The following is a 25000-nucleotide window of genomic DNA, read 5'->3' on the forward strand; positions in this document are numbered from 1 at the left end:
CCCTCCCGAATCCACCTCCTCCTCCTCCCTCACCACCAATCCCTTCTCTCTAATCCCCCCTCCCACCTTCCCTCGCCCCCTTGTTCTTATCCCAACCCCCACACCACTCTCCCGCCACCTTCTCCGCCTCTCAAGTCCGCATCTCTGTGTTATGATAATGTGGGTTCGTCAGAGTTGTCGTCGCCGCCGTTTTTAAAGATGTCGGACTGAAGCGTGTGACGAAGCGAAGCTGTGTATGTACCTGAAGCAGCCTGACACCACCACCACCATCACCACCACCGCCGCCGCCGCCTCCTCCTCCGCCGCGTCCCAGCCTTGCCAGCGAGCCATGCAGGAGTTCAGAGCAGTCTAGTTTGCAGCCACACCCTTGGGTTACTGAGAATTAGGTGTTCAATATTCCGTCTCTCTCTCTTTCTCGTTCTCTCTCTTTCTCTCTGTCTCTTTTTTTTTCTGTTTTTGTGTTTAGTTCCTTCTCTCTCGTTTTCGCGTTCGCTCTCTCGTTTTCTCGTGAGTGTGTGTGTGTGTGTGTGTGTGTGTGTGTGTGTGTGTGTGTGTGTGTGTGTGTGTGTTTCATTGTGTTTCCGTCTGTCTGTTTATTTCTTGTTCGCTTTCTCTCTTTCTCTGTTTCACACACACACACACACACACACACACACACACACACACACACACACACACACACACACACAGTCTCTTCATCCATTTTATTTCTATGACCGAAACATCACGCATTTTTTTTACACCTTATCCTTTATTTTGTTACTTGTTGCTTTCGTTGCTATACTTTTACTGTTGTTGTTGTTACTGTTGCTTTTTTTGGGGGCATTTACTGTTGCTCTTCATCCGTTGTGTTGTTATAAGTCACATTAAATCGACAGCAACTCCGTGTTTTGTTCGGAGAGCGAGTTTGTGATCTCTCTTCCATGGAGGTCAAGGTCACGGAGAGTTATTGAGGGAGAGTTACTTGCAGAGGGAGAGAACAGTATGTACCTGGCGCCGTCCGTGAATTAGTAGATTGTTAGAGGGAAAAGTGAGACCTGCCATGTTTGTTTCGCTTTCGTCCTTTTTGTCAGTGGAGAATATCGTGCGTCGTTTTTTTTTATCGGTGGGGGAATATCGTGCGTCGTTTTTTTTTATCGGTGGGGGAATATCGTGCGTCGTTTTTTTTTATCGGTGGGGGAATATCGTGCGTCGTTTTTTTTTATCGGTGGGGGAATATCGTGCGTCGTTTTTTTGTCAGTGGAGAATATCGTGCGTCGTTTTTTTATCGGTGGGGAATATCGTGCGTCGTTTTTTTTATCGGTGGGGAATATCGTGCGTCGTTTTTTTTATCGGTGGGGAATATCGTGCGTCGTTTTTTTCTCGGGGGGGGAATATCGTGCGTCGTTTTTTTTATCGGTGGGGGAATATCGTGCGTCGTTTTTTTTTATCGGTGGGGGAATATCGTGCGTCGTTTTTTTTTATCGGTGGAGAATATCGTGCGTCGTTTTTTTTTATCGGTGGGGGAATATCGTGCGTCGTTTTCTTTTATCGGTGGGGAAATATCGTGCGTCGTTTTTTTTTATCGGTGGGGGAATATCGTGCGTCGTTTTTTTTTTATCGGTGGGGGAATATCGTGCGTCGTTTTCTTTTATCGGTGGGGGAATATCGTGCTTCGTTTTTTTATCGGTGGGGAATATCGTGCGTCGTTTTTTTATCGGTGGGGAATATCGTGCGTCGTTTTTTTATCGGTGGGGTAATATCGTGCGACGTTTTTTTTATCGGTGGGGGAATATCGTGCGTCGTTTTTTTTTATCGGTGGGGGAATATCGTGCGTCGTTTTTTTTTATCGATGGGGAATATCGTGTGTCGTTTTTTTGTCAGTGGAGAATATCGTGCGTCGTTTTTTTTATCGGTGGGGGAATATCGTGCGTCGTTTTTTTTTTATCGATGGGGGAATATCGTGCGTCGTTTTTTTTATCGGTGGAGAATATCGTGCGTCGTTTTTTTATCGGTGGGGAATATCGTGCGTCGTTTTTTTATCGGTGGGGAATATCGTGCGTCGTTTTTTATCGGTGGGGAATATCGTGCGTCGTTTTTTTATCGGTGGGGAATATCGTGCGTCGTTTTTTATCGGTGGAGAATATCGTGCGTCGTTTTTTTATCGGTGGAGAATATCGTGCGTCGTTTTTTTATCGGTGGGGAATATCGTGCGTCGTTTTTTTTATCGGTGGGGAATATCGTGCGTCGTTTTTTTATCGATGGGGAATATCGTGCGTCGTTTTTTTTATCGGTGGGGAATATCGTGCGTCGTTTTTTTTATCGGTGGGGAATATCGTGCGTCGTTTTTTTATCGGTGGGGAATATCGTGCGTCGTTTTTTTTATCGGTGGGGAATATCGTGCGTCGTTTTTTTATCGGTGGGGAATATCGTGCGTCGTTTTTTTTATCGGTGGGGAATATCGTGCGTCGTTTTTTTTATCGGTGGGGGAATATCGTGCGTCGTTTTCTTTTATCGGTGGGGGAATATCGTGCGTCGTTTTTTTTTTATAGGTGGGGGAATATAGTACGTCGTTTTTTTTTATAGGTGGGGGAATATCGTAAGTCGTTTTTTTTTGTCGGTGGAGAATATTGTGCGTCGTTCTTTTTTATCGGTGGGGGAATATCGTGCGTCGTTTTTTTTTGTCGGGGGAGAATATCGTGTGTCGTTTTTTTGTCAGTGGAGAATATCGTGCGTCGTTTTTTTTTTATCGGTGGAGAATATCGTGCGTCGTTTTTTTTTTATCGGTGGAGAATATCGTGCGTCGTTTTTTTTTTATCGGTGGAGAATATCGTGCGTCGTTTTTTTTTTTATCGGTGGAGAATATCGTGCGTCGTTTTTTTTTTTATCGGTGGAGAATATCGTGCGTCGTTTTTTTTTTATCGGTGGAGAATATCGTACGGCTGTTATTTTTTTTTGTCAATGGAGAATATTGTACGTCTATCATATTTTCTATCAATGAAAAATACCGTACATTTGATATTTTTTATCAATGGAAAATATCGTTCGTCTGTTATTTTATAATGCAAAATATCATATAGCTTATTGTTTTTTATTAGTGGAGAATATCGTACGTCTCTTAGGTTTCTCCTTTTTTTTATTTCAGTAAAGAATATCGTACGGTTATGTTTCTTCTTTTTTTTTTCGGTGGAGAATATCATATGTTTGTAATGTTTCTATTTATGAATGGGGAATATAAACGTGGACAATGATTTTTTTTTACTTCTAGGCATAGGTTGACGATAAGATAGATAAAAAAATGTCTATAGTCTTTGTAGGGGGGTAGGCAATCAGACACCTGCCGGAACGGGCGTAGGCCACTCCCGGTGATTTATATATGGGTGGCTAGGGAGTGCTGGAAGCCTATCAAAGACCCTCCCGTGCCCTCACTTCCCGTCTCTTCCGTCTCAATTTACACCGAGAGGTCGGCATCCTCTTTAATGGCGAATTTTCCTACTTCCCACGCCAAACTACACCCACACCCACCCACCCACACACACACACACACACACACACACACACACGGAGCTCTGTAGTGTAGTGGTTAGCGAGCTCGCCTCACTACCACGAGGTCTCCGGTTCGATTCTCAGGCGGAGTGGCGACGGATGGGCAGTCTCCTTTAATCCGTGCCCTCTCTCCACCCAGCAGTGAATGGGTAGCGGGTGTCAGTCGGGGGTTGTGTTCCGCCTCCCGGGTGTGTGGGTGTGAGGTTTCAGCCGTACCCAAAGATCCGTCACTTGCGGGGTCCAAGCTCGATCGGGAAGGGTATTTTCTGGTGATCGTGAGTCTAACGCGTGGTCGGGCCATGGTGAATTACACACACAATGACCTCAATATTTGAAATGGAAGAAAAACACTGGCGGCGCAATACAGGTTAAAAGGTGAAGCAGGATTGTGTTATGATTTTGTACCTAATTAACTAACGCTCTCTCTCTCTCTCTCTCTCTCTCTCTCTCTCTCTCTCTCTCTCTCTCTCTCTCTCTCTCTCTCTCTCTCTCTCTCTCTCATGGTAGTGGTTAAGTGATTGTGTGGATTATTTGTTGTGGTGATTTGCGATAGTAGTGATGGTGTTGATGGTGAGTGGTGATGGTATTGATGGCAAATGATGGTGAGTGGTGATGGTGTTGAGGGTAAATGATGGTGAGTGGTGATGGTGTTGATGGTGATGGTGCAAAGTGGCTGAGAATGAGTTGTGATGAGTGATGATTGTTAGTGGTGGTAGTGTTGGTGGTGATGATGGCTGGGTAGTGTATGAGTGGTTATGGTGGTGAGCAGGTTGTGATTATAAGGGTGTAGTGGTGTTGAATTGTGGTGATGAGTGGTGATGGTGGTGGTGGTGGCTGATGGTGGTGGTGAGCTATCAGGTGGTGGTGGTGAGGTAAGAAGAGATTGTGATGGAAGAGGATGGTGGGAAAGGGTGTGGTGGTATAACGGTGGTATTGGTGGCGGTGGAGGTGGTGGTGGTGGTGGTGGCGGTGGTGAGGCCGCCAGGAGCAGTGAGGCGCGTCCAAGGGCGTGGCCCGTCTGACCGACCTGAAATTAATTAAGTGTAATGATGGAAGTATTAACGATATTGCCGAGGCCACCTGTATTACTACTACTACTACTTCTACTACTACTACTACTACTACTATGAATGGTGTTGCTTTCCCTATAACATCACCGCCACTACCAATAACAACAACAACAACAACAACAACAACAACAACAACAGCCATCAATGGGAAGCGAAAAAGAATCGGGGAAGGCGAGAAGGGAGCGGAGGGTGAGAATATTCCTAGAAAACAAGAACTTCCTTCTCCCTTCCCTCGGGGGGGGCGACGCTCCCTTCACAGGAAACCAGGAAGCGGAGCGCCCCTCCTTCGATCACTGTCTATAGATAGTGAAGGAGCAGGAGCCTGTCCTTGTACCGCCACCACCTCCACCTCCCTCACCACCACCTCTTCCAACACTACCAGCACCACTTCCACCACCACCACTACCACCACCACCACACTGTACATGCAATTATTTTGTTTATAGTAAATGAGGCATTTCAAGGACAAAACGGAAACACACAAAAAAGGAAAACGCAAAGCACTGCTCCAAGAAACATTGGACAGGAGGAGTTAAAAAAAGATGGTAATATTAGGTAGGAGAAGTTTCTTGATACTCTAATCTTGAAAGTGTTTCAAGTCGTACGAGGTGGGTAACACTAACGGAAGAAGGCGATTCCTGAGTTTTCCAGTGTGCGGGATGCAAGAGTGAAGATGTTGGTTAACTCTTGCACTGAGAATTTGGACAGCATAGGGGTGAGCTTGAGTAGAAAGTTATGTGGAGCGAGGGCGAAAGAATGGCTGAGCCATCCAGTAAGCAAGCTCAGAAGAGCGGTTAGCAACATTGTAGAGGAATTTAAGAAATAGAAGGCTGTCAGTAATAGGATGGGAGCTGATGAGGCGAAAAAGCCTTTGGCTCTGTTTGAAAAAGCTCCATGGGAGACCCTCCCAAACACACGGGCTATTTACTCCATACAGGGCCGGAAAATGAATACCTGGAGGCGCTACAAAACGCTTAAGTTGGAGGAAGCTGATTTAGTAATAGATTTGAAATTTCATTTGAAATTTTGAGTTAAAGTTAAAGTTTAATGTAGAATTTAGGAGCTGTGTGTTATCAAAATCTTGGAAGTTGTGTCGAACTGAAGGATGGAGAAATTGAGTTCTGGGGCCGCATATGGACTGAGCTCCTTCTGACCCATTCTAAAGTAATAGCATGCTATGTACATCATTGAGAATGGCTTACTCTCGTCATATATATATATATATATATATATATATATATATATATATATATATATATATATATATATATATATATATATATATATATATATATATATATATATATATATATATATATATATATATATATATATATATATATATATATATATGACTGCCTACTCTATACCTATATATTACGGTACATACGATTCTATACTGTACTCTCCATATATATATAAACTCGATCACTGCTTATGGAGAGTGAAGATGGTGGCGGGAGATCCTCTCTGGCGTGTCTGTATAACCACAACCATAAGCACCACTACTACCATCTCCACCACCACATCCCCACACCACCACCACCACCACACTCTACGTACATACCCTACTCTTAAAATTACCTTACCAAATAGACCCCACTCCCGTCTTCCTCATTAAACACACATCCCTTACTAACCATTTCAGAGCGTAGGTGACGGGGGGGTGCCGGGGACAAGTTAAGTCTTAATTAATGATGGTCACTGGACAGGTGTGGGCGCCCCTTATTTAGTGTGTGTGTGTGTGTGTGTGTGTGTGTGTGTGTGTGTGTGTGTGTGTGTGTGTGTGTGTGTGTGTGTGTGTGTGTGTGTGCCACAGAGTTATATACATAGAGGGTTCCCAGAGCCAGGATTTTGAAGCAACTGGCGGCCATCTTAGGGTGACGGATGGCGGGACAGAGAGAAATTTAACATCACATAGTTACGTCTGCTACTGCTATTGTCAAGTTAGCAGCACCTCGGCGATCCTCCGTCAGACAGATTTGTTATTTTCTTGTCCATTTTTTACCACCTGATTATTGTTACATTGGTACATGTCATATACCATCTGGATCGGAAAGATGTGCTGAATTTGAAACTGTAAACGAAAATCTAATGCAATAAAAAGTACATGAATGACAAGGAGTTGAAGCAAAAAAGGTGAACAAAAATGTTTATACACTACCATATATTTTTCTCATTATTTTATTGTAGGTATACCTGAGTGCAATAAATTTGTGACCATGATATGCAGCAATTTCTCATCAACACGATGATCGGCTCAGTTTTCCAAAATATCATAATGGTGGCTAGCTAATAGTGGTTAAGTGTGAACATGTGGAATCATGGAAAGGTCGCCAATCCGTCACCCTATGGCGGCCGACCACAGAGTTACAGGCAGGAGCAGTGGCTTCACGTCTCACCGTGGCGAGAGATTGGGGTTGAACCCTGTAGTATATAACTCTGTGGTGTGTGCTTCCCCTTTCTAACCCAGACTCCTTCGCCCGGGTAGCGGTGCATTAATGGCCCCCGAAGAGCTAGGCAAGGAGGTAAATCAGTGTGGATGGCACATTTGCATCACGCGTGGTTACTATTGGTTATTCCAGCCCAGGGGGGGAAGAGGGGCGGAGGAGACACTAAGACAGCCTTCCGCGTACTGGTCCCACTTAGCAGCGCAGTTGTACACGTCACGCCTGGTGCAGTGCGACTCAGATGGCGGGGAAGGAGCTGTCTTGTTTACGGGCAGGGCGTTCATGTTTGTCCCTTGGCGATGGCGACGACACCCTCTCCCCCAGAGCCTTCAGAAAGCGTGGCGCATCTTCTGACGTCCACGAGTACATTATCACCTCCAGGGAATGAAGGAGGGAGGGCGAGTAGGGGTGTTGAGGCTGGTGACTAGGAGGAGGGTATGTGGCGGGAGAGCTGCGTATTGGAAGGGTGTGAAGGAGGTTGGAAGGTGAGAGGTGTGCTGGTATATCCCCCTATGACGCTATCATCACTCGGGACTGAAGGAGGGAAAGTCAGGAGGGGTGCAGAGGCTGGTGATGGTTGGTGGTGGAGATTATGTGGAAGGAGAGGTGCGTACTGGAAGGCAGTGCTGGGGGGTGGGAGGTGAGGTAAGGGTGTTGAGATATGTGGAGGGAGAGCTGCGTACTGGAAGGCAATGCTGGGGGGTGGGAGGTGAGGTAAGGGTGTGGAGATATGTGGAGGGAGAGCTGCGTACTGGAAGGCAGTGCTGGGGGGTGGGAGGTAAGGTATACGGGTGTGGAGGCATGTGGAGGGAGAGCTGCGTACTGGAAGGAGTGTTGGGTGGTTGGAGGTGAGGAGTGGGGAGGTAGTTGGAGGGAGAGCTTTGTGTAAACTTTGAACAATGATGATACTGGTGATGGCGATGAGAATCCTTGTAGTCGTAAGGTAATCCATCAACTCATTGGACACTTTCTTTCTTTTTGTTTTGCCGTGGAATACTAATAATAATATCACCAACATCTGATGGTAATGATAATTCTTGCAGCGGTAAGGAAACACAGACACTCACATTTACTTTATAGATTTCGGTGTTTGTTCCTTCTTCTGCAGTGGAATAACATGTGCAATAATAACAATAACTAACGATGATGAGGTTGCGAAGGCTTGTAGTATCGGTGAAGTAACCCCAACCCCCTTTTCTTCCACAGAGCAATATCGGCGAGTCTCTACGTGGTATGACTCAGACTTCAGCCTCAAGCTGCCCGAGGACTTCCCCGCCAACGCCACCATCCTCAGCCTCGCCCCCGTGTCGCCCCGCCGCTCCCCTCTGCGCACCGACCTTCTGGGTGGCGGAGGCGGGGCGGGGGGCGACACCCTGCCGGAGCTGAGAGTGCCGAGGGAGAGGGAGCAGAACAGCATCTCCTCGGTGAGTGGTGCTAGGGGGGAGGGGGAGGGGTATCGGGGGTGTTACTGGTGGTGGTGGTGGTAGTAGTTGGGGTGTTAGCGGTGATGTGAAGGTAGTTAAAGTGGTAGTGGTGGTAGTGGAGGTGGTGGTGGTGGTGGTAGTAGATGCGGTGGTGGATTGAAGGTGGTGGTGGTGGTGGTGGTGGTAGTAGTGGTGTGAGGGTGGTGGTGGTAGTGGTGGTGGTGGTGATAATAATAGTAGTAGTGTGAGGGCGTTGTTGTTGTTGTTGTTGTTGGTGTTGGTGTTGGTGGTAGTTAATGTAATTATAGTGGGTAAGGGTTTTGAGAGCTTGGTCATCATCTTAATGGTTGTTGTTCTTGTTGTTGGTAGTGTTGGCAGTGGTGGTGGTGGTGGTGGTGGTCTTGGCTATGATGTTAAAGTAGTGAGTGCAGTGGTAATCATAGAGACAGTGGTAGTAGTGGTGTCATAGGTATCGTGGTGGCAGTAATAGTGGTGTCATAGGTATCGTGGTGGCAGTAATAGTGGTGTCATAGGTATCGTGGTGGCAGTAATAGTGGTGTCATAGGTATCGTGGTGGCAGTAATAGTGGTGTCATAGGTATCGTGGTGGCAGTAATAGTGGTGTCATAGGTATCGTGGTGGCAGTAATAGTGGTGTCATAGGTATCGTGGTGGCAGTAATAGTGGTGTCATAGGTATCGTGGTGGAGGTAATAGTGGTGTCATAGGTATCGTGGTGGCAGTAATAGTGGTGTCATAGGTATCGTGGTGGCAGTAATAGTGGTGTCATAGGTATCGTGGTGGCAGTAATAGTGGTGTCATAGGTATCGTGGTGGCAGTAATAGTGGTGTCATAGGTATCGTGGTGGCAGTAATAGTGGTGTCATAGGTATCGTGGTGGCAGTAATAGTGGTGTCATAGGTATCGTGGTGGCAGTAATAGTGGTGTCATACGTATCGTGGTGACATTAGAAGGCAATGCAGTGATTCATAAAAGCAGCAAATAGTGTTTTAAGTGGTATTACAGAGACAGCGTGACATAGAATAGTGATAGATTTAGGAGAGTAATAATGAAGGCAATAGATTAGTGGTGATAGCAAGGGTAATTAATATCTGCAGCTGTGAAGTGTGGCAGAAGTGTAGAACTGGCTGAAGTAGTAATAGAGGCAGTGGTAGGTGTAGTTTTGTAGTGGTAGACTAGTGGTGAATGGAGGGGTAATTAAAAAAAGGCAGTAGATTATTGTTGATTTTTAGGGTAATGTAGTGGCTGCTATCGTGGAGGTTTGGCAAGTGTAGCAGTGACTGAAGTGTAGTGTTGTTGTGGTAGAGTAGTGGTGAGTGTAGGGGTAACCAGAAGCAGTTTAGAGGTGATTGTAATGGAACTATCCGAAGGTGTGTAGTGTAGCAGAAGTGTAGAATCTCCTCGGTCAGTGGTGCTAGGGGGAAAGAGGAGGGGTATTGGGGGTGTTACTGGTGGTGGTAGTGGTGGTAGTAGTAGGGGTGTTAGCGGTGATGTGAAGGTAGTTAAAGTGGTAGTGGTGGTAGTGGAGGTGGTATGTGTAGTAGTTAGTGGTAGTGCCAGAGTAGTAGTGAATGTAGGGTGATTGTAATGGGAGTGTCTTAAGCTGTGGATTGCGGCAGGTGTAGAAGTGATTGAAGTGGTAATAGTAGCAGTGGAATGTGTAGCAGTGGTGGTAGCAGTGTAGTGATGGTTGTAGTGGTAGCAGCGGCGGGGAGTGCGGGAGTAATAACAGTGGCAGTGGTGGCTGGTTACAGGTCCTCTGTTGTTAGGTTTGGAGTCATCATCATCATCATCATCGATATTTTTGTTGGTGCTTTTTTTGTTAATATTTTTATTAATTAGACAAGGTGATTATTTTCTTGCGTTAGTCTCCTCTTTTCTTACCGTTCTGGGTCTAAGCCTTTCTCTCTTTTTAAGCATCCTGGCTTGGAACAGAACATCCAGGGAATGTCAGCGAGGCATCGCGGGTGTCATGTTTGGCTGTGTGCTCCTCATAATTTTGTACGTCTGTTGACCTCTTTCTTTCGTTTTTCTTTTCTTTCTTTTTCTCTCTTTCTCTTTTTTCTTTCTCACAGTTATATAGCTACGAATATTATATATATATATATATATATATATATATATATATATATATATATATATATATATATATATATATATATATATATATATATATATATATATATATATATATATATATATATATATATATATATATATATATATATATATATATATATATATATATATATACACACACACACACACACACACACTCTCACTCTCTCTCTCTCTCTCTCTCTCTCTCTCTCTCTCTCTCTCTCTCTCTCTAAATCTCTCTCTCTCTCTCTCTCTCTCTCTCTCTCTCTCTCTCTCTCTCTCTCTCTCTCGCCTTTACCCTTGCAGTACACATCCGTCTCTCGTTACCCCGCGGAGACCCATTAATCTCTTCCCTTTCTCTCTCCTTCTACGCCCGGTGGCTGTGGCGGCGGCGGTGCAGTCGGCGTGGGTGAAGTACGAGCTCCTGGAAAACAAGCTGGACCTCTTCCAAATCCACCAGAACCCGATGACTGGCGTGATGATCCTCTCCCTACGCCGACCCTTTGCCTACTCCGACTGGGCGAACCATGAACGTAAGTGTAAGAGATGGTGATAGATGACGAGAAGGAGGAATGAGAAGGAGGGTGTTATTCCTCTGTTTTATGGTACAGAAGACAGACAAAACACCTGACTAAACACCTCAGCACGCAATATGGAAAGGGAAACCTGCAAACACGCTCCCTTAGTATAGAAAACGAGAATAATGCCAGATAAAAGAGTCCCCCTAACAACAAAAAAATAAAAAAAGTAAAGCTGTGATTCTGCAGGTTGAGTATATCATATTGGTACGCGTGTGTATTAGTGCGTCTTTTGATAGTCTCAGTAGGAACGTAGAGGCGAGGAAGAAGGTAATATTATAACATGTACTGTAGTCTCGTTAAATGGATGCGTTGGTTATACAGTCAGTCGTGTTGGTTGCATTGGTGTGGTACAGATGGCGTGTGTGTTTATGTGTATGAGTGTGAATGTGTGCGTTAGAGGGGTGTGGTGTGCGCATGCTGGTGTTCTCAAGGCTTGGTTCTCAGGGTGGCGGTGAGGCGGGGAAGAAGGTTTTAAGGAAGGCGAAGGGCTGGAGAAAGTGATAGAGTGGTGGAGGGTGAAAGGTTATGGTTAGGGAAGGGAGGAGGGGAAAGTTAGCAGGCGGAATGGAGTAACGTGAGGGTGGTGGTGGTGGTGGAGGTGATGGAGAGAGAGAGAGTGAAAGGGATGAGTGGGAGGTGGGTGAGGAGGGTATGTGTGTGTGTTGCTGCGGAAGAAAAAGATTAGAGGAGAAGAAGTAAAGAAAGGAAGGGATGGGTGAAGAAAAGACGAAGAAGTGGTGGTGGTGATGGAGAGGGAGAGAGAAGGGGATGAAAGGGAGGGGGTTATTCACATGGAGTTGGGGAGAATAGAAAATGAAAGAAAAAGAAGGAGAAATAAAGTGAGGAAGGGTTGGATGAAGGAACGACGGGGAAGAGAGAGAAAGGGATAAAAGAGAAGAGGGTGAACTTACATTATTGGGAGGAGAGTGTTTATATAGTGATGGGAAAGAAAGACAGATGAGAGAATTAGAAGAAGGAGAAGTAAAGAAAGGAAGGGTTGGATGAAGGAATGACGGGGAAGAGAGAGAAAGGGATAAAAGAGAAGAGGGTGAACTTACATAATTAGGAGGAGAGTGTTTAAATGGTGGTGGGAAAGAAAGACAGATGAGAGAATTAGAAGAAGGAGAAGTAAAGAAAGGAAGGGTTGGATGAAGGAATGACGGGGAAGAGAGAGAAAGGGATAAAAGAGAAGAGGGTGAACTTACATAATTAGGAGGAGAGTGTTTATATAGTGGTGGGAAAGAAAGACAGATGAGAGAATTAGAAGTAAGGAGAAGTAAGGAAAGGAAGGTTTAGATGAAGGAATGACGGGGAAGTGTTGGTAGTGAGGGAGAGAGAGAGAGAGGTTGAGGTTGAGGGAGGAAAGGAAGGGAGTATCTACATGGAGGTGGGGAAGAAAAAGTCGAGAGAAGAAGAAAAGAAGAGGAAGCTGAAGTAAAAAAAAAAGAAATGGGGAGAGGAAAAGAGAGAGAGAGATTAAGGGATGAAAGGAAGGAAGAAAAAGAGGAGAGAAGAAGAAAAGAAGAAGCAGCAGAAGTTTAAAAAAATGAAAGGGGATGAATGGAGGATGGAATGAGGGGGAAGTGAATTACGGTTATTCCCAACAAAGATTTATTACTGTTCCCATTGCTTGCTTGCTGTCGATGATGTGTGGCTCGGGTCGTTCCATTGATTGTGTGATTGTGGGTGTGATGTGATTGAGTGATTGTGGGTGTGAGTGCGATACCGTGATTGAGTGATTGTGGGTGTGTGTGATGTGATTGTGTGATAGTGGGTGTGATTGTCATGTCGTGATTTGGGTGGATGGCCATCTCGTCATTGTGTGATTGTGGGTGTGAGTGTGGTGTCGTGATTGTGTGGTTTTGGTTGTGATGTCGTGTTGTGGGTGGATGGTGTTGTGATTGTGTGATTGTGGTTGTAAAGTCGTGATTGTGTGATTGTGGTTGTGATGTGACGTGTGATTGTGGTTGTGATGTGATTGTGTGCTTGTGGTTGTGATGTGATTGTGTGCTTGTGATTGTAAAGTCGTGATTGTGTGCTTGTGATTTTAATGTCGTGATTGTGGGATTGTGGTTGTGATGTGATTGTGTGCTTGTGATTGTGATGTCGTGATTGTGTGATTGTGGTTTTGATGTCGTAATTGTGTGCTTGTGGTTGTGATGCCGAGATTGATTGATTGTGGTTGTAATTGTGATATCGTGATTGTGTGAGGTGGGCGGATGGTGATAGTGATTGTGTGATGGGGGGGAGGGGGATAGTGCATGGAGGGTGAGGTATGTAGCTGGGAAGAACCTCGGGACCAGAAACAAATGAAGATGCGTATAGTACGAGATCATAACTCTGGGTGCATGCAGGGTATTATGTCATCTATAGTGTAACGGTGACTGGGGCGTGTTTGGTATGCCGGGAGTACGATGGCAAACATGGTGACAGTAAGAGAAAGTGAGATATAAAGAAGACTACGAGGTTATTATAAGACCAACCAGTACGAAAGAAAGAAAAAAAAGAAAGTGAAAAAGAAAGAAAAGAAAGAAAAGGAAAGAAAGGGAAGGAACGAGAGATAGAGGAAGAAAGAGAAGAAAAGAGAAACGGAGAAAGAAACGAGAAGAGGAAAATAGAGATAGAAGGAGATAGAAAGAGAACAAAAGAGGAATAAAAAATAATAAAAAAGAAAGGAAAGAAAGAAGATAAAGAAAAGAAAGAAAGAAAAGAGAAGGAACGAGAGATAGAGGAAGAAAGGAAGAGAAGAAAAGAGAAGAGAAAAATAGAGATAGAAGGAGATAGAAAGAGAACAAAAGAGGGATAAAAAATAATAAAAAAGAAAGAAAAGAAAGAAGATAAAGAAAAGAAAGAAAGAAAAGAGAAGGAACGAGAGATAGAGGAAGAAAGGAAGTGTGAAAGGAATTGGATCGTCTTTGGATATACCTGAAATACTACAACAAACACGGTGACAGGAAGAGAGAGAGAAAGATAAAGAAGCATACGGTCATTAAGAGGTGTTGATGGGGGAGGTCGTGGTACTGGTGGTGTAGGGAAAGAGGCCAAGTGGTGAGTACAGAAAGAAATCAAGGTAAGGAAAATAAATGGCAGTGAGGGCGGGACCTACTGACCTACTCTGGTGTGTGCTGAGGGGCGGTTGATGCGGTGTAGTCAGAGTGAGCGGTGGTAATAAGTAGTATAGATCTGGTGCGTGGGTGCGTGTGTGTGTGCGTGTGTGTGTTCAACGGGAAAAAAAAGAGAAAGATGTAAAGCAAATGTTCCCTTTCTCCCTCTCTCTTACTCTTGTATTTTCTTTACTTTTTTTTATTTTCTTGCTTTATTTTGTTTTCTTTCGCTTTCTTCTCTTATTTCTTTTCTTCGTCCTCGCTCTCCCTCTCGCTTTCTTTATAAACTCTTTTCTTTCGCTTTCTTTTTCTTTCTTTCTTTTTCTCACATTTTTTCCTTCTTTCTATATCTCATTCTTTCAATTTTTCTTTCTTTTTTTTCTTTCTCTATTTCGCTTTTTTTCTTTTTCTTTCTTTCTTTCTTTCTTTCTTTCCTTTTATCTGTCTATCTATGTACCCATCTCTCTCTCTCTCTCTCTCTCTCTCTCTCTCTCTCTCTCTCTCTCTCTCTCTCTCTCTCTCTCTCTCTCTCCCCCCCCCCCCATTCATTATTGTGTTGTCTCTTTGAAGGACGGGGGGCAACCAGCTTAAAGTCAGACGGATATATACAAATGATACAATCGTTATGGTCTCCCCTCCTCGTGCAACTTGTCTCGTTTAAGTTGTCATCCTCGTAAAAGAATATAAAAGCATTCTAATTTATTGCACCCGTGGCCTTTTTTATATGTTTTGTTTCTCGTCTTTTTTTCTGGTTTGTTTTTTGTTTTGTTTTGCCCTTGAGCTGGTTTCTCTGGTGTAAAAAATGTTATATCTCTATTTTTTTATGCATTCTGGTTTTCTTTTTTTATTATTTTTTTATCTCTTTCGTTCTCTTCCTTCTCTTCTTTTATCACTGTTTTCTTCTTCTCCTTTATTCTTTCTCTCTAGTGTTCTCTTTCTCTCTTCCTCTCTTGTCTCTATTTTCTTCTATTCTTTCTTGAGTCCTTTTTTCTTCTCTTCCTTTCCTCCTCTGTCCCTCTTTCGTTCTCTTTCTGTCTTATTATATCCATCTATTCTTCTCTTCCCTTCTTCTCTAGCCCTCTCTTCTACCTTTTATCTTATTCTATTCCTCTTATTTTATCTTTCTTTCTTCCTCTCTCTTGCAAGTTCTTCTCTTTCTTTCTCTATTCCTCTTTTCTCCTCTTTTTTTCTCTATCCCTTATTTATTTTCTTCGTCTTATTCTATCCCTCTTTTTTCTCTTCCTTTCTTCGTCTCTCCTTCGTTTTTTTCTTCTTTTCTTGCCCTATCCCTCTTTCATTCTCTTTCTTCTTTCCTCCATCCCTCTTCTCTTCTCGTCATCAATCTCTCTCCATTCTCTCTCGTGTTTTTTTTTTCGGTACAAGCGTTGATGCATCCCGAGGCACGACTGTGATTTATTTAGAACATCGCAATAGTTTTCTTTTGTTTTCTTCGGACAAGCATTCAGTTCGTACCGTGGTGTTACCAGTGCTTCTATATATCAAACTTTTAAGACAGTTCCTCTTGCTAAAACTTCTAAAATGGGCGTAAATGTTTAAATTTTCTCTTCGACCAGAGGCTCAGATCTCATAATGTAGGCGTTTTATATATAGCTTTGCAGAACACTATTGCTAAATTTATAGAATCCCTATAAATAATTAATCCAATTCTTCGATCAAACTCTCCTCGTTCTATTTTCTTTACAGGAGCAATGCCTAGCCTTTTTTTTGCCACTGAGTTGCTTCCTTTACTGTAAAAAAAAATAGTAGTGTTTTATACATAGGTTTCTTAGACATTCTTGCTGCATTTTTAGAATATCTGTCGGCACTCAGTCAAGTTCTTCGAGCGGGCGTTCCTATACCATAATGTTAATGTTACGTCTACAGCTTTCGATTCAAGAGCTGCAGCTTTCCCAGACACTAATGCTGACTTTCTAGAACATCCGTGAATATTTAATCCAGTTCATCGAGCGGACGTTGATGCCATTATGTTGGTGTTGCATATGAGGTTTTCGATTTAAGAGTTCAAGCTTTCCAAGACATTTTTGCTGACTTTTTAGAACGTCCGTAAATATTTGATCTCACTCGACCAGACTTAAGGACCGTATTTCGTGTTTCTTTATTTAGATTCGTATTTTTATCCAAAGCTTACCGTAGCAAAGGGGTGGCCGGTGCATGGGTGGGTGGGGGGAAGGGGGGCGAAGGGATACAGCTGACGTTTTATTATTTTTGCTATAGTCGGTTTATGAGACACGATGGCTAAATTTTATACTAGAGTCAAATGGAAAAAAAAGAAGGAAACCACGAAAAAAGAGCCCGCAGATTGGAGTAGGCCTACGTGAAACTATTTGCTGTTTCAAGACATGATTAATACATTTCTGAAGCTTATGTTTTCTCTTTTGTTTTTACCCTGGAGGAAGAAAAGGACATAAAAGAAGAAAAAAACATGGAAAAAAGGATGCGGAATGGTGTACATGTAACTGTGCAACACACACACACACACACACACACACACACAGAGAGAGAGAGAGAGAGAGAGAGAGAGAGAGAGAGAGAGAGAGAGAGAGAGAGAGAGAGAGAGAGAGAGAGAGAGAGAGAGAGAGAGAGAGAGAGAGAGAGAGAGAGAGAGAGAGAGAGAGAGAGAGAGAGAGAGAGAGAGAGAGAGAGAGAGAGAGAGACTAGAAAGACATACACATTTCTGGATTGCGTAACTATCTACTCCTCTTCTTCGAACTCATTTACGTATCCAAACTTCAATATTTTTTTTTTTTATAGTTTTCTAGTAAAGGGTGAAGGTATTCGGAGACATGGATATCGCTGGCTGGCTGGTAAGATGTAATTGATTGGCTTATTCATCTTTTCTCTTTTTCTTACTCTGTCTCTCATTTCTTTCTTCTTCTTCCATCTTTTTTTCTCTTTCCTTCTTTCTCTATCCCACTATTCTTTTCTATTTCTATCTCTTCTGTTTCTTTCTTCCTCTTGTATTATTTCTTCTCTTTTGTCTCTTCTCTTCTTTTTTTCTCTTCATATTTTCCTCAATCCCTCTTTTCTTCACTTTCTTTCTCTGTCCCTCGTTTCTTCTCTTCCTTTCTTTCTCTGTCCCTCTTTTTTTTTTTTTGCTCTTTCCCTTTTCTTCTCTTCCTCTCTTCCTCTATCCCTCTTTTCTTCTCTTCCTTTCTTCCTCTGTTCTTTTTTTTCTTCCTCTATCTCTTTCCTTCTAATCCTTTCTTTATCTATCCCTTTTCCTCTTTTCCTTTCTTTCATACCGTCAATCTCTCTCTCTCTCTCTCTCTCTCTCTCTCTCTCTCTCTCTTCCATTACACACACACACACACACACACAGAGAGAGAGAGAGAGAGAGAGAGAGAGAGAGAGAGAGAGAGAGAGAGCTTTGGTTAGGTAATTAGGGATGGGAGTGAGGCGGGGAGTGGAAGGAAGGGCGGTGACCATGCTGGAAAACCGCTCTCGAGTTATGTGTATGGCCTTGAAGGGGAGGGGAGGGAAGGGAAGGGAAAGGAAGGGGCAGGGAAGAGAGGGAGGACAGGGGAGTAGGTGACGAAGGGCGAAGAGGGAGAGAGAGAAAGGGATGAAGAGGGAGGGAAGGGAGAGGAGTTGACGAGGGACGAAGAAGGAGAGAGAAAGGGATAAAGATAGAAGAGAGAGGAAATGAGGGAATGAGAGTAAGTGACGAAGGACGAAGAGTGAGAAAGGGATGAAAAAAGAGAAGAGGAAGGGAATGAGGGAAGTGGAGTAGGCGGCGAAGGACGGAGAGTTAAAGAAAATAAGAAACAGAGAGGAAGAAAGAAGAGAAGCAGATAGGCAGTAAAGAAGGAATGAGAGAAAAGATAGTTAGAGAGAGAAGACTGTGAAGGGAAGAAGAGAATGATGAAGGGGTAATTAAGAAAAAAAGTGCGAGAGAGAGAGAGAGAGAGAGAGAGAGAGAGAGAGAGAGAGAGAGAGAGAGAGAGAGAGAGAGAGAGAGAGAGAGAGAGAGAGAGAGAGAGAGAGAGAGAGAGAGAGAGAGAGAGAGAGAGAGAGAGAGAGAGAGAGAGAGAGAGAGAGAGAGAGAAGAGTATGAAGGAAAAAAAGAGGAAATGAAGAAGGGTTATTAAAGAGAGAGAGAGAGAGAGAGAGAGAGAGAGAGAGAGAGAGAGAGAGAGAGAGAGAGAGAGAGAGAGAGAGAGAGAGAGAGAGAGAGAGGCCGCACACTCTTTTTTTTCGTATTTATCCACCGCACAAGGTCAGCCGCGTTGCCATGGCCTCTTTTTTTTATCAGCGGCGCGTGGCGGAGCAAGAATTATCACCTTTTTTTTTTTACCTGAAGGAAGGAAGATTGCGATGAACTAACACGTCATGAACCATTTTCTTTCTCTCGTTCATTCTCTCTCTCTCTCTCTCTCAATAATGTTTTTTTTCTTCTCTGGGCGTTGGTTTATTAGCTACACAAAAAAAGAATATATCGCATTGGAAAAAAAGAGAAAAAAAACAAAAAACAATCAAGATGAGGCATTGACCACTATAGATTTCTCAGTAGTAGTGCTTATTATTTTTTTTATAGCAGAAGAGATAAAGACTAAGAAAATATACGAGTAAACCGAAACAAAGGATTTTTCATTTAAACATCTCTTTATTATATTCACAGGCAGAAAAATAGAATAAAAACGAAAGAAATAGTTTTTTGTAAACGTATCCATCTGTCATAATTAAAGTAAAAATAAAAGCTAACAAAAAAACAAAGAAATTCTCATGTATTCCTTATTTACTTCTTCGCATATCTATAAATTCATTCAGTCATATGTTTGTCAATTTTTTCGATACTTTATCTTTGTTTATTCACGAATGGTTCTTTATTTGTGGTATCGATTCTCGCGTTTACTGGCCAGCTATGCATACCTTAGCCGATCCTGGAATGCACCTCGCCAGTGAATGCAATGCGCCCCGCCCCGCCCTCCACCCACGGGAGCTGGCGGCTGGCGGCGGCGGGGCCCAGGCGGCGCCACCTGTCAGACGCCAAACACCTTCCCTCGGCCCTGAGCGGCGGGGGGTGGTTCGCGTTTCATTCACAAATCGACCTTACTCGCTTGCACCGCTTGTTACCCATCATTACCATGCCTTACTTGTATTAATGGATATACTCATACCTACTCACCTTTCTCTTGTTTTTTCTTTATCTCTCTCTCACATCTTTTTCTTCATCTTTCCTTTTTTTTTTCTTTCTTTCACCCTTTAAAGCAAGCACTTAAGAAAGAAATAAAATAAGAAAAAAAGTAAGAAAAATAGAAGGAAAGAAAGAAGATAAGGAAACTTTACAAACACACTTCTCGGCTTTCCCTGTTTGAATCGCTTGTTACCCATTCATTGCCCTGCCTTACTTGTAGAAATGGTATATGCTAACACTCACTCCCCCCGCCCTCGTTTTTTAGGCTAGAGGCAAGGCTCTGTGGTACTGAATACATTTGTTTCGTCTATCCCTCTTTTCTTCTCTTTCTTTCTTCCTCTATCCCTATTTTCTTCTCTTCCTTTCCTTCTGTATCTGTCTTTTCTTCTCTTTCTTTCTTCGTCTCTCCCTCATTTCCTCTTATTAATTTCTTTCTCTATTCATTTTTTCTTCCCTTCCATCTTCCTCTGTCCTTCTTCTCTTTTCTTCCTTTCTTCCTGTATCTCCTTCATTCTTCCTCGATTCCTCTTTCCTTCTCCTCTCATTCTCTATTTCTCTCCGTCTCTTTCTCTCTCCTTCTCTCCTCTCTTTCTTCTCTTCCTTTCTTTCTCTACCCACCGCTATCACACAAAAAAATAGAGGTTTAAAGGTCCATCTGTTAAGGGTAGGGATGCAGTACTGCGGCGGGAAAGGGCACAGTGAAGGGAGTCAGAAAGGGCACAGTGAAGGGAGTAAGAAAGGGCACAGTGAAGGGAGTAAGAAAGGGCACAGTGAAGGGAGTCAGAAAGGGGACAGTGAAGGGAGTCAGAAAGGGCACAGTGAAGGGAGTCAGAAAGGGCACAGTGAAGGGAGTCAAAAAGGGGACAGTGAAGGGAGTCAGAAAGGGCACAGTGAAGGGAGTCGCAAATAAGACCAGACACGAATAACACTTCCTTAGCATTTCTTCCTTCCCCCAAAATTCATTGTGGATTGTGACGGGAATAAAGGGAGTGAGAAAAAAAGTAGAGAGAGGCGGGTGGAGGGGCGGCAGCATGAGCCAAGCAAGATGGTGGTACTATAAACACTTGCCTGCGTCATAACGGACTAGGGCCGACCACCAGGTCCCACCAAGGAAGCCTACCGGAGCCCTAGGCGAAACATGAAAAAAAAGCATGAAAACTAAAATAGCGAAGAGAGTAAATAAGACCAGGGACGATTAACACTTTCTGATCCTTCCCTCCTTCCCCCATAAGATAGATGAAAAAATATTGAAGGGAATAAAGGAAGTGAGAGAAAAAAGTTGAGATGATCAATATTTTACAAAACACCTTTCCTCATCCGCTTCACTAAAGGCCTTGTTGACTTTTGAAGAGAGCCGGAAAGAGCAAGGCTGACGAGTGGGGAGTTACATAACCGCAGACCTCAAATAGCTGGGTGATACGGAAAGGAAGTCAGGAAAGGCAAAAATGATGAATGGTTGCAAAGCCATTCTCTTAACCCCTTGACCGCGGATTTCCTACAAAAAGACATCACCAAGCTACAGGAATGGAACAAAAAGTGGCTGCTACGATTCAGTGAGGAAAAATGTAAAGTCTACCTTGGGAGAGGATATCCAGCATACCAATACCACATGGGAAACACTCCACTATCCACCACAGAGGCAGAGAAAGACCTGAGCTCTCACATCAGCTATGTTTAAAGGTCAACAGGTTCACAAACTACCACCAGGGTCATAAAACTACTTCCGGAAATGCCCACAACTCCTACGAAAGCCTTGTCAAATAGGTGTTCTTGGGCGGCGATCTGTCTTGTAATAGGACCCTTAATGTTACCAGGCTACCAGTGAAAGTCGAATCCGTGCCAATCGCAGCGGACGGGTTAAAGTCGCTGTACGTAGGTTGTGAAGGAAGCCAGAAACAGTGTAAATAGCGTAGGAGTGTGACCTTCCCGCAAAGAGTCATATAGAGAGTAAGCGAAGTTAGAAAGGGAAAACCTGACGAATACGAACAAAAGAACAACCCCGGACACTCTGTAAGGCAGCCAGAATGAGTGTAACTGATGAATAGGTGCAGAAACCCTCTATAAAAGTCCTACATAGAAAGCGAGCGGATCCAGAAGGGGTAGAGCTGACGAATATTAACAAAAGAACATCACCCAAAGACTGTAGCTAATGAAGAGCGCCTGAAAGAATGATGGTTATGGATATTTACAGAACTGCATCCTTTAAAGTACCACCATTATTATTATTATTATTATTATTATTATTATTATTATTATTATTATTATTATTATTATTATTATTATTATTATTATTATTAGTAGTAGTAGTAGTAGTAGTAGTATTGAGATCCGTGAAAGGGCATCAAGAAAGAGTTAGACTAAAACGAGGAAGAGTATACATAACCTTCCCCCCTTCCCCCAACCCCGATTCCCCTCCCCTAAGACTATTGTAAGCTATGAAGGGAGCTAAAAGGAGCGGGACAATTAGTGGGTATCTGCAGAACCTCTCCTACTGAAAAGAAAGACATTGCTATGCGTATGTAGTACAAGGAATTGAGGGAGGACTGAGATAATGGATGATTATGAAACCCTTCCCCTAGTGCCCTATTATAGTAAATGAGGCTAAATAGAGCGAAGAGGATGACTATTTACTGGAAACAAAAGCATTCCCTCCTCCCCCCCTAAATACTGTGAATAGTGAAGAGAGAAGACTGAAACGGTGGATGCTTATAAAATTCTCCACCTAATACCCTATAGCTAGTGAATGAGGCAAATAAAGAGTAAAGAGGATGAGTATTTGCTGGAAACGAAAGCCCCCCCCACCTCCTCCCCCCGCAAATACTGTGAATAGTGAGGAAAGATGACTGAGACAATGAATGCTTATAAAACCCTCTTTCCAATACCCTGTAGACAGCGAACGAACCAAAAAAGGAGTGAAGAGGATGAGTATTTGCTGGAAACGAACTCAAGAAAAAAATAAAAAAGAAGAATCCAAGAAAACAAACAACAATCCGCCCGTGAATAGTGAAGAGAGCCAGAACGCATAGAGCTGATGAATAATTTTTGGACCTTGTAGATAGTGAATGAGACCGAAAAGAGTAGGACATTGACTATTTTAGTAGCAACGAACTCATTCAAGAAAAACAACATGTACTGTGAATAGTGAAGACAGCCGGGACGAATAGAACTAATGAATAATTTTTAGAACCTTTACTTCCTTCCTGACCCCTCCCCCCTCCTCCCTCCCTTCCCCTAAAAATACCTCGTAGACTGGAGTTCGATAGAGCATTGCCGATGGATATTTACTGAGCCTCCTCTCCCAGGGAACCTTCTATATAAGCTCTTTACGTAAGGTCGAAATAGAATAAGTGGAGAATTGAATAACACACACACACACACACACACACACACACACACACACACACACACACACACACACACACACACACACACACACACACACACACACACACAGAGTTAGTTAGTTAGTTTATTATTGACAACTTAAAAAAAAATCCAGTAAGCTTTATAATAGACACATGATGATTTTTTCCCTTGTTACGCTCTTCATGAATAACGAATGTCACTTTATTTTCTTATACATTTTTGGGGGGTCGTTGCTGTTTGATCCTCTCCCTTTGCCGAGCCTTATTTACTTCAGTTATTTGTCTTTTACTTTGCATTTATTTTCCATGATCAGTCTCATTCTATTTCGACCTTACGTAAAGAGCTTATATAGAAGGTTCACCGGGAGAGGAGGATCAGTAAGTATCCATCGGCAATGCTCTATCGAACTCCAGTCTACGAGGTATTTTTAGGGGAAGGAAGGGAGGAGGGGGGGGCCAGGAAGGAAGTAAAGGTTCTAAAAATTATTCATTAGTTCTATTCGTTCCGGCTGTCTTCACTATTCACAGTAGATGTTGTTTTTTAAAGAGTTCGAGGCCCAAAGGAATCCAACTCTATTATGATGTATTCCCTCGTAGCTTATTAGTTTTTGTCCGGTACTCTCAAAATGGATGAGCGGATGAAAAGGTTAGCTATGTCTCAGGGTTCATCTCGCTACGCATCCGTCTTTTGCGAACAGACTGAAGTACTGCACACCAAAATAATAATAATAATAATAATAATAATAATAATAATAATAATAATAATAATAATAATAATAATAATAATAATAATAATAATAATAATAATAATAATAATAATAATAATAGTGATAATTGTAATAAAAGTAATTGAATGAAAAGGTTGTGCAAAAATAATACCCCGGCCGCAGATATTTTCTACGTGAATCAAAGAAGACAAAAAAATTCAAAACAAAGTCATTCTCCGCTACTTTTCTCGTTATACTCTCTGGACGGATAATTATATGAGTTACACACACACAAAAAAAAAATAAAAAAATACATCCACATGAATTTTCGCCGACTATTGAAAAGATAAAAAAAAAAGATAACACAAAACGAGGTAACGCTTCCAGCAGCAGTATGTATTTTTTTTTCTCTTTCATTTATTCTCTGCTCGCCTAAGAGGTCAAGGCCGCGGCGGAGGTAGCGCGACACCCATTCACTCGCTACACACACCGGGCCGAGCAATGGTGCACCAGGTTATCGCACTCAGCACACTGTATTTTCCGGCTACTGATCCATAACTATCGCAAAAAAAGGATCTATATTTATCTGTTTAAACAATAACATTAAAGCAATATCGTTATCGGGGTGGGTGCAACGTTGCCAAATTATGGTACTCAGCCTCTTATATTTACCAACTTCCGACTCCTGGGCCCCAATAACTAGGTTCATTTATATTTATCGTTAAAATAGTTCATTCCTGATGTTTCTTGGCAATAGTTAAGCGTCAAAAACCGGTAAATACGTGGCTCTGAGTACGATAATGTGGCACCGTTGGGTGGGTCTGAGATATTTGTTCTGAAACAGGTAAATACATTGTCCTTAGTACGACATTCCGGTAACATTGCTGGACCGACTTGACACAGTTCACACACTCTACATCTGGCTGCTCTAAGGCCGTTCGTCCCTACCACTGCGTACTGTGCTTCGTAAAGGTCAGTCAGATTCGATTGGTGGCGTTATTGACCCACGGATGGATGCAGCCAGTCAGTCAGTCAGGCAGTCAGTCAGTCACGTGTGTGTGTTCCAAGTTGGGATATGTCAGCCCTGCAATTTTCATCAGCTTATCAATGTAAAGCAGCTACGCACGCATCTCGCTCTTATTGGGTTTTAAGGGTTATTTTAGGGATAGTTGGTTCGTTCTTCACCACCGCCGGCATTACTCTGTTTACTTCGTGGCATTCGTTCCGCGGTGGTTGGTCAAGACGATTGATGGTGTGTGTGTGTTTTGATGCTCGAGGTTATCTCCACATCGCAGGCAGCATCTCTCTCTCCTTCCCTTTGAACCCTGAGACGCATTCCTTTGATAGCGTATGAATGAAGAGGCTGAATGAAGCGGGTGTGAGTGTGTCAAGACTTACAGGTGCCCTCAAAGCATCCAGACGCTTCCGCCTCAACTATTTCCAAAGACGGAGAAAGGGGTTAATAGGGTTTTCTTGAGTGTTATTTTCACGTTCATGGTACA

General features: G+C 43.1%; 1 protein-coding gene across 2 annotated transcripts in view; it reads left to right on the forward strand.

Moving 5' to 3' along the window:
• Positions 1-25000, forward strand: part of LOC126998388 (proto-oncogene tyrosine-protein kinase receptor Ret-like) — a 163613-nt gene that overhangs the window by 88630 nt on the left and 49983 nt on the right. For both annotated transcript variants that reach the window (XM_050860008.1, XM_050860009.1), the window contains exons 2-3: positions 8252-8469; positions 10987-11119. In XM_050860008.1, the coding sequence (XP_050715965.1) occupies positions 8252-8469; positions 10987-11119 (351 nt within the window). The remainder of the gene's footprint in view (positions 1-8251; positions 8470-10986; positions 11120-25000) is intronic.

Source organism: Eriocheir sinensis, chromosome 14, assembly GCF_024679095.1.
Source record: "Eriocheir sinensis breed Jianghai 21 chromosome 14, ASM2467909v1, whole genome shotgun sequence".
Classification (NCBI taxonomy): domain Eukaryota; kingdom Metazoa; phylum Arthropoda; class Malacostraca; order Decapoda; family Varunidae; genus Eriocheir; species Eriocheir sinensis.